Here is a 9,410-nt window from a genome sequence, read left to right on the forward strand (position 1 = left end):
TCCCAGCTCCTTCCCTGGCTCCTCACAGGATTGATTCTCCAGCCCTTCCCCAGCCTCGCTGCCCTCCTCTGCCCTCGCTCCAGCCCCTCCAGATCTCTCTGGGATTGAGGTGCCCAGACCTGGACACAACCCTCCAGGTGTGGCCTCACCAGTGCCGAGCACAGGGGACTGTCACCTCCCTGCTCCCGCTGCTCACACTAGTTCCAATCCAAGCCAGGAGGCCGTTGGCTTTCTTGCCCACCCGGGCACACTGCTGGCTCCTGTCCAGCTGCTGGTCAGTGAGAACCCCCAGACCCTTCTCCCCCAGACAGCTCCAGCCACCCAAACATCCTGCTGCCCTCCTTTGGGGTTACCTCCTAGCCCTGCTTGCTGGCCAGTGAGGAGGCTGGCTGCTGGCTCCTTTCTGCTCTGCCAGGCAGCTGGTCTGGGCAGGGAGAATGGTTAACTGATGCCTGTGGCCGCTACCCAGTGCTGCTTGTGAACCTCCTGAGACTGTGTTTAGGGAAAAAGGAGGGGAAACAGAGACTCTGGGGCTGCATCTAAACTAAACTGTATAAGCCCCCCAAACTAATCTGGGTGGAACAACCTGCCCTGTGTTTTCTATGGGTTACAGGGAGGTCTTGACCCGTCCTTGAGGTTTTTAAGGCTGAATATGTTAAAGGTTTAGAAGTTGGTGCTTTGTTCAGATCCGATGGCTGCTCCTGCCTCTCCCTGGAAGCGGGTGGTAACAGCTGCTCTCTGCCTCTCAGTATCTTCACAACGATAAGAAGCTGCTCCATGGAGATATCAAGTCTTCAAACGTGGTCATTAAAGGTGACTTTGAAGCCATCAAGATCTGTGATGTGGGAGTGTCCCTGCCCCTGGATGAGAACATGACCGGTAGGTTCGGTGGCCAGGAAAAGGGATCTGGATGCCCCGTGGCTTCCAGAATTTGGCTCTGGGAGCAGAGTGACCTTGGAGGGAAGGACTGGCCCGTGGTTTGCACCCTGTGTGGGTGAAGGGGATCTCCAGCTTTAATCCTCTAGACCCGTGACATGTCTCCGGTGTCCTTTCATGCTCCGGCGGGCAGGAATGCCGTTGCACAGGGGGTGCTGGATCAGGCCCTGTCGAGGAGATGCTCTTGCCAGAGAGTTAAATAAATGACTCTTTCTCGCAGGACTAAAAGGGAAGCGCGAGCCAACTGCGAGCGTTCTAAAGACTTCACGTCAATGAGAAGCAGATGTCTAATGGCGTCGTGGCTTGGCTGTGAACAGCAGGAATGTGTTTGGGTTAATTACAAGAATGCTTTTCTCTGCTGCTTTACACAGCGCTTGGGCCTGCGACAGCCTCATAATTTATAAAGCTGCTCTATTACATTTTTATTAGTAGCTGTTCCCTTTTATAAGGAGCGAGAGAGCTGGAGGCAGCGCCCCAGCGTAATCTTCCTGAGAGGAGTGTGGTTAAAGTATCAGTTTCTGGGCTGGCTGAACAGGAAGAAGTCCTCTCCCAGCCCAGCCCTGAGTTTTGGCTTTGCCTCATCATCTTGAGGAGACAAGGGGCACTCAGCCATGGGGAGGGTGCTGAGTCCCTGTCCGTGTGGCAGCCAAGGATGAAAACGCAACGGTCTGAAGTGTCGAGGGATTTTGGCATTGGCTTCTTGTTACAGGCCGGGCTTTGAAGATCAGCCCTGCAAGAGGAAAGTTTCTTGACCAGCTGAGATTTGCTGACAGCTCGGGAGAGCAGGGGGGAAACATGGCCCCCCTCCTCTTGGGAGCCGGGCCTGTAATTGAGAGAGGGATGTAAGGGATCGAGTCAGGGCCGGTGCTTCGTCAACGGCTTCAGCTCTCCCAGGGCTAATTAACATCAAGGAGGCGTTAAATTGAACAAAGTGGTGAGAACTTGGTTGGGGCTGGAGGAAAGAAAAGAGCAGGATTGTGTGGCTGGCAGGAGGCAGCATGTGGTAGAGGCTGATGGGGCCTCGTGAGGTTGGGTTGGCTTTGTCCAGCAAAAAAGGGTGTGCCCTGAGTGCTGTCACCCCCATCCTGCTTCCCTGGGGTCAGGGGCTAAGCTGGCGAAGGGAGAAACCTGGGTAAAACACAGGTGATTTCTCACTTCTTCACTGCAAGGGGTCTCAAAACAGGGTTCAGATACAGAGCATCGCTCTGGCCTCGGGTTCTCACTGCGTGGCCTTAGACACTCCACTCTGAAATCTCCTCGCAGAGGTTTCTCCGCGGTCCCTAATGCACGTTGCCGGGCCAGCAGAGGAGAAACATGAGCCCTGCTGGGTCACAGGGGATTTGAGACTACCTGGATGTGCAAGAAAAATAGGTTTAGGCCCCCAGAAGATCCCGCCTTGTGGTTTTAGCAGCCCTGAGGTAACCACCAGGCTAAATCCCTGCTGCAGGGTGAGCCATGACAAGTCCCTGAGCCGTGTTGTTTCCTTCCAGTGAGCAACCCAGAGGCGTGCTACATCGGCACCGAGCCCTGGAAGCCCAAGGAGGCTCTGGAGGATGATGGCATCATCACCGACAAGGCCGACATCTTCCCTTTTGGGCTGACTCTCTGGGAAATGATGACCCTCTCCGTGCCACACTTCAACCTGGGTGATAACTCCGATAACGAAGGTTGGTTTCTATCCCTCGCTGGTGAGCGACTTCTGTTCCTAGAAATGCTTTCTTTCCTCTTAGTAAAACTGATTTTTTTTTTTCCAGTGTATGTAGTACCCCCAAAATCCCAGGTCTCCCTTGGATATCATCCAAAGGTCTGTCACCTCACAGCAGCATAGGAGCAACCCGCCAAGCTGTAGCTTTGTGGGGAGTGCTGTTGAGATACCACTGAAATGATATTGCCAGAAAAGTCTAAAAGTGACATCGTGCTTGAAACGGTGCACAAAAATATTTTGAGGCAGCTGAGGAGAAGCTTAAGGAAGCAATGGGCCCAGGCCAAGGGTACGTGGGGCTGCACCCGAGCTGCCAAGCACCTGCTGCCACCAGGGAAGCAGTTTTGTTTGAGTTGCTTTGGGCACCTCCTGTGTGCCCAAGTGGGGATTTGTCATAGAATCACAGAATCGTTTTGGTTGGAAAAGACCTTTAAGATCGTCGAGTCCAACTGTTAACCCAACGCTGCCAAGGTCACCACTAAACCCTGTCCCTGAGCACCACGTCTGCACGTCTGCTCAACCCCTCCGGGGATGGGGACTCTCCCCCTGCCCTGGGCAGCCTGTTCCAACACTTGACAACACTTTCAGGGAAGAAATTTTTCCTCAGAGCGAGTCGGACCTGCCCTGGGCAGCTTGAGGCCATTCCCTCGGGGCCTGGCGCTGGCTCCTTGGCTCCAGAGACTCATCCCCCCTCTCTGCCCCCTCCTGGCAGGGAGTTGCAGAGGGCCAGGAGGTCTCCCCTCAGCCTCCTCTTCTCCAGACTGAACCCCCCCAGTTCCCACAGCCGCTCCCAGCAGACCTGTGCTCCAGACCCTGCACCAGCTGCTGCTTTGAACACGCTCCAGCATCACATTTGCCTTTCCTGTAGTGAGGGGCCCAAAACTGAACCCAATATATTTAGCCTCACTGGTGCTGAGTACAGGGGGACAGTCCCTTCCCTGTCTCTGCTGGCCACACTATGGCTGATACAAGCCAGGGTTCCACTGGCCTTCCTGGCCACCCCTTGTTCAGTTACTCAGACAGGATGGGCAGGGGATCCTACAGCTGCCTGCAGGCAGATCTGAGCCCTGGAGCGATATAAGGCTAAAAAGCCTACAGGCTGTGCTAGGGAAACTCTTGTTCCAGCCTTTGAGCTGGCACAGACCCACAGGCTGGCTTGTGTTTTCTCACTCGGTCTCCAGGCAGCTGGGGGATTTTTCCTCACTCTCCTGCTCTCAGCACCTCCTGGCAGCAGAGCTTTTTCCCAGCCAGCTCTGCAGGGGTGACTCAGAGTTATTCTACTGGGGTAGATACAGCTTCAAAACAAGCAATTTAAGGCAAAGGGGAAGTAATGATGTATGTCAGGCAGTAATTACTGCTAACAAAGAATAGCAAAGCTAACACGAAGGTCAGATCCCACCATACCCCTGCAAGGCAACTGACTGTGAGCCAGCAACATGTGCTGGACTGCACCCAGAGCAGAGTGGGCAGCAGGGCCAGGGGGGGATTCTCCCCCTCTGCTCTGCTCTGGGAGACCCCCCTGCAGGGCTGGGTCCAGCTCGGGGGCACCAACAGCAGAAGGACACGGAGATGCTGGGGGGCTGGAGCCCCACTGTGAGGACAGGCTGGGAGAGTTGGGGGGTTCAGCTGGAGGAGAGAAGGCTCTGGGGAGACCTTAGAGTGGCCCCCAGGGCTGAAAGGGGCTGCAGGAAAGGGGGGAGGGACTTGTCCTATCCCTCCACCCTGATGACAAGGGAGAATGGTTTTAAGCTGGGAGAGATTTAGATGAGATCTGAGGCAGAAATTGTTCCCTGTGAGGGGGGTGAGGCCCTGACACAGGCTGCCCAGAGAAGCTGTGGCTGCCCCCTCCCTGGAAGGGCTCAAGGCCAGGTTGGACGGGGCTTTGGGCAACCTGGGCTGGGGGAAGGTGGCCCTGCCCAGGGCAGGGGGTGGCACTGGAGGGGATTTAAGGTCCCTTCCCACCCAAACCACTCTGTGACAGATGAGGGGCAGCCAGGGAGCAAAGCCCCCTGCCCCAAGGGACCCTTTCTACCCCCTTTGCCACCTTCTTTTCTAGATGAATCTTTTGACGAAGACTGCTTTGATGAGGAAGCATACTACGCAGCCCTGGGAACCCGCCCAGCCCTCAACATGGATGAACTGGATCAGTCCTACCAGCACATGATCGACCTTTTTTCTGTCTGCACGAGTGAGGACCCCACGACACGGCCCTCAGCCGCCGCCATCGTGGAAACCCTGGAGGCAAGTCTGCCCCAGGAGTAAAAGCATCTGACTTAGGAGTAGCCTTACTCTGTGGCATTCATCCTTCTAGTATGCAAAACACACTCTGTCTACTTAAAACTGAAGCTTAAACTCGTTAAACACTAACCCCTGCTTTAAGGACAGGCTTTAGCTGACTGCAGCTTATTCTGCTCCTAGAGCAATCCCCTCCCACCCCCACTTAGGGCCTAAAGTTATGTTCAATATTTTAGCTTTTAGTTGTTCTGTTACAACTGTTTTAAAACCCTTGCCGCTCTTCGTGTTGAGTTAGTCACAAAACTGTTATTGAGATGTTAAAAATAAATTTTAAGAGGTGCTTTTCTTAAGGAGTGTGTGTCCCTCCCAGGTATGTGCAGGTAAATACTTGTATGAAGTATTTGTGCTCCTGGGGTGGGTGAGAGCAGCAGAGGAGAATGTTACCAAGGGAGACAGGCCCCACGCCTAAAGAAGAGGTTTCCTGACACAACAACTTGTTACACAGAGTCATACTGTGGTAAAAAAAGGGTGTAGGGTCAAGAAAAAAAAAATCTCTTGGGGATTTATTAACAAAAGCCCTGTTGGTTGGGGAAATTCCTGCCCACAGCTAGCTGCAGACAAAAGGTTGTGACACATATTTGTCCTGCTCCCTGAGGCAGCCCTCAGCTTCCCCTGCCTTCTCCTCTAACTCCTCAAATGAGGAGAGAACTGGGAGCGTTCCCACATCTCTCCCGTTCACAGAAACAACCTCGAACAGCAGCATTTCACACATTTTATTATCGAGCAGGCAGCCCCCCCCATGACAGCTTCCCCTGCAGCACACCAGGACTGACACACTGCAGGAAATCCTGCCACGAGTCAGTTGTTTTAAGGCATCTCTTACTCCTCAGTGCATAAATTTAGTAACTGTAGTAAGGCTGCCACCCTGCCTTTCACAGCACACGCACTGCGGAGAGCTCGGAACTACGCGATCACAGATCGGGGAGAAAACAGTCATTTTTATATTAATTCAACCTTTCAACAGAATTAAATTACTTGCAATAAAATTTAAGTTTCAGAAGAAACAAACCTACCTGAAATCCAAGCAGGGTTCCACAGCATATGCTAAAATAGAACATAACTGTACACAAAGTGACACGCGCTCCCCCAGCTCGCTTGGGGGAGGAAGAACTAGCACTCAGCAGGAAAACAGCGTTATTTTGAACACACAAATTATCTCTTGACGCTTTCAGCAAACCTCAACTTGTCCTAATCAAGTCGAATTAGTTGTTAGAAATGAAATTGTAAACAAGGAAGTTCGGGGTCTGGCAGTATTTCGTCGCAAACAACTTGCCATGGGGCGTCGGGTCAGAGAAGGCGATGTCGTCGGTGCTGAGGTAGCAGCCGTAGCTGAAGGTGCTCCTGGAAGAGAGAGCGGAGCGATTGGGGTGCTGCAAAGAGCTCCAGCTCCCAAAACACACCCCAGGGGTGTTCCCCCCTCCCTGCCCAGAGCTGTTATTTCCTCTCTCACTTTGCTTTCAAACCAGAGAAGATGGTTTGCAAGACACCAGTTTGCCCTCTTGGATTCTGGTGTAACCAGGAACCATTTTAAAGTTTGCAAAAAGGATAAGGTTAAGATAAAATACAGGCAGAAAACCCTCGACTACAGTTTTGCACAAAAAACAGATGTTTTGGTTAAATATTGTGGATCAGTTCCCCAGTGAAATCCACCACAGCAGTGCCAGGACTCTGGTGGGCACCCATGGTTCACCCAGGGCCAGCGGGTTTGGAAGGTGGCACAGCAAATGCTAACAACAAACCAAACACTGGCTGACAAATTCTCAGAATATTGAGCTCCAGAAACAATCATGTATGATTAAATATATAAAAATACACACAGAGGTACTCACACTTTATATTTCTGTATATCTGATACATATCCAGCAGGCAGATGTGCCACAGGAGAGGTGCTACAACAGGCTTGTGGGCTACCAGGCTCCCCCTTAAGGCAGCCCACAGCAATAGATGAAGGGAAGTTAAGTCTTTTAGACTGTTCCAAGCTTGAAAAGCTCAGAAATTCCTGCCTGGAAAAAACTCAGAAGTGTTTGGGCCCATCAGCTTGTCCAGTTAATAAAAAAAAATAATAATAAATTTTTCCCCCAAGAAGCACAGTTTTTCTTGGAAAATCCAGCGCGTGTAGCGCCGCGTTCCAGCTATACCCAGCACTTCGCTTGGCTCACACTTGTGTCAGATTTTAAATATAAATATTACTTAAATATTAGATATACACAGAATATCTGTCCACTCTATAGCCTTCCACTGCCAAGCGGGGATTTCAGACTTGCTCAACGATACAAATTTATGCCTTTCTGTAAGTTCCTTCTCAAGACTTTTTGCTGCAGTCAGTGTTTTCCCTTCCCTAGAAGGATCTGTGCTCCCCTTCCAGCTCCCCGCTGCCCTCTCGCCTTCTCCCTACCTGACCACGTCCATCAAGCGACGGGCGATGCCCTTCCTGCGCCTCGGGCAGAACACCCAGATCCTGCTGATGCCGCAGACGGCGCGTTCGGGCTCCGTGGAGCAGCACCAGGCCCGCTGGTGCTGGAGGAGGTCCTGGCCAGTGGCTCCCGGCTCAGACAGCACCCGGAAAGCCTGTGGGGAGGAGCAGAGACATCGAACTGGTCCTTCCCGACGGGACACGGAGCCACAGAGCTTCTTACGCTCCCAGATTTGCTCTTCCAGGCTGGCAGATAAACCAGCACCCAAACGGGTCAGACAGGAGCTGGCTGCCTATCAGCCACGTAAACTCAGCCAACTCCCACCAGCAGCACCTCACCCTGACAAAAGCACAAGCTTTTCTTTAATTTCTTCTTTTTGTTGTGTTTCTCGCTTGGTTTTTATTTCCTTAAGTTTTATTTCCCCCCCTTCCTGGGCTACCTGGGATTTCCAATACACGAGCTGAAGCAAACAGCCCCAGTTATTAGCCAGCAATTTCACCCCCTCCCCACACAATTAATTACATGTACCTGCTTGATTGATTCCGCCACTAAGCACCCAACAATCATCTTCTCGTTGGACACAAACAAGTATATTTTAGACTTGGCTGGGCAGCTCAGAGAAACTTGCTTAAATCCCAATTCATTATCTACAATTTCTCGGACATCTTCTGCCTAAGAAAACAAATCCAGAGAGGCACGTTAGGTACTAACACGTGTTTTTGACTCTGTCACGAAACCTGTCAGAAAGAAGACTTGTACCCCCAAATAAGCCCATGCTTGCACACAGTCTGGCTCTAACTGTGTAAAGAACAGGCTCTCACGCATGTCTCCATCCCTCTGCACCTCTCACAGAGAGCACCTGCCTCTTGCCCCGGTCCTTGGGAGGGAAAGGATCAGGTTATGGTGGTTGTGGTAAGAACAGGAGCTTCAGCGCAGGGAGCAGGGTTAGGATGTGTCAGGGGGGTGTCCACAGAGACCTGGATTGCTGCCACAACCCCCCTCGGCTCTCCTGCCCACCGCGCACCCCGGTGAGCACTGTATGACCACAGGCTGAGGTAGTTCTGGGAGCTGAGCCAGCAGAAAGCGAATCTACAATATAACCCCAAAATAAACAAGCTTGTACCTTCTTGACAGCATATTTTGGGTCGTCTGGAAGAATCAATACGATTTTCCCATCCCAGAACTCTGCCACAATCCGTTCTTTCTTCCAGCCCTGCCGGGTGCGGGGGGGGGGGCAAAAAAAAAAAACCCAAACAAACAAGTTAGTGGCCTAGCAGGGGAGGGGAAGTGATTCAGCAGAGACTCTGGCGGGTGAAGCTGTAACCTGAACCACTTCAGCTTTCAGGAACCAAGCCACATTCATCAAACAGACGAAGGCAGTTTGCTGAAACCGCCTAAGTGACATTTTAACCTCCGCTCTGGATGACAAAACGTTTGCCTGCAGCTGTCTCGGCCCCGTACCTTCACACACTGCATCCCCCCAACCCCGACTCCTCCAGCCCAGCTGTGGCCTCACCAAGTATCTGAGCGCCTCAAGGAAACTCTCGTGGTGCTGGATGTGCTGGGCTTCGTCCTCCGGGCTAGCTGCCGTGTAGATCATGCCACACGACTTGCAAACCACAGTCCCAAAATGCTTCTGACCAGCGTCCTAGGGAGAAACAGAGCCAGCTAAGTGCTCTGAAGCAGTTCCAAACCATGCTTGGGTTAAGAGATGCAGTTGAGAATCAGTTCTAGTAGCAATCATCACAGATTCAAGTAGTTTATGTTTGAATTTGTGAAGAGGAGAACAAGCTTTTGCTTATTTCCAGAATATTTCCCACACCTCGATTCCTGGGTTCAGTTTTGGGCCCCTCACCCCAAAAAGGCCGTTGAATGACTCGAGAGTGGCCAGAGAAAGGCAACGGAGCTGGGGCAGGGTCTGGAGCACAAGTCTGCTGGGGAGCGGCTGGGGGAACTGGGGGGGTTCAGTCTGGAGAAGAGGAGGCTGAGGGGAGACCTCCTGGCCCTCTGCAACTCCCTGCCAGGAGGGGGCAGAGAGGGGGGATGAGTCTCTGGAGCCAAGG

At 52.3% G+C, this 9,410-nt stretch overlaps 2 protein-coding genes across 2 annotated transcripts in view; one reads left to right on the plus strand and one right to left on the minus strand.

Annotated features, from left to right (window-relative positions):
- Positions 1–482: 482 nt before the first annotated feature.
- PBK (PDZ binding kinase) lies at positions 483–5,296 on the plus strand. Its single transcript, XM_026845443.1, has 3 exons — positions 483–879; positions 2,427–2,603; positions 4,695–5,296. Exons 1-3 carry the CDS (start codon positions 873–875, stop codon positions 4,898–4,900), a joined length of 390 nt encoding a protein of 129 aa, XP_026701244.1. The 5' UTR covers positions 483–872; the 3' UTR covers positions 4,901–5,296.
- Positions 5,297–5,450: 154 nt separating this feature from the next.
- Positions 5,451–9,410, minus strand: part of ESCO2 (establishment of sister chromatid cohesion N-acetyltransferase 2) — a 17,239-nt gene continuing 13,279 nt past the window's right edge. The window contains exons 5-9 of the mRNA XM_026846342.1: positions 8,864–8,995; positions 8,471–8,560; positions 7,876–8,019; positions 7,329–7,501; positions 5,451–6,274 (exon numbers count right to left, since the gene is read on the minus strand). Coding sequence (XP_026702143.1) covers positions 6,136–6,274; positions 7,329–7,501; positions 7,876–8,019; positions 8,471–8,560; positions 8,864–8,995 — 678 coding nt within the window. The 3' untranslated portion in view covers positions 5,451–6,135. The remainder of the gene's footprint in view (positions 6,275–7,328; positions 7,502–7,875; positions 8,020–8,470; positions 8,561–8,863; positions 8,996–9,410) is intronic.

This window comes from Athene cunicularia (assembly GCF_003259725.1).
Source record: "Athene cunicularia isolate RWA chromosome 3 unlocalized genomic scaffold, athCun1 chr3_part1, whole genome shotgun sequence".
NCBI classification, from domain to species: domain Eukaryota; kingdom Metazoa; phylum Chordata; class Aves; order Strigiformes; family Strigidae; genus Athene; species Athene cunicularia.

Excerpts from the sequence above, each read along its gene's own strand:
- PBK (XM_026845443.1), top strand. Across the intron at positions 2,604-4,694 it reads TGATAACTCCGATAACGAAG|ATGAATCTTTTGACGAAGAC; the intron begins GTTGGTTTCTAT and ends CTTCTTTTCTAG.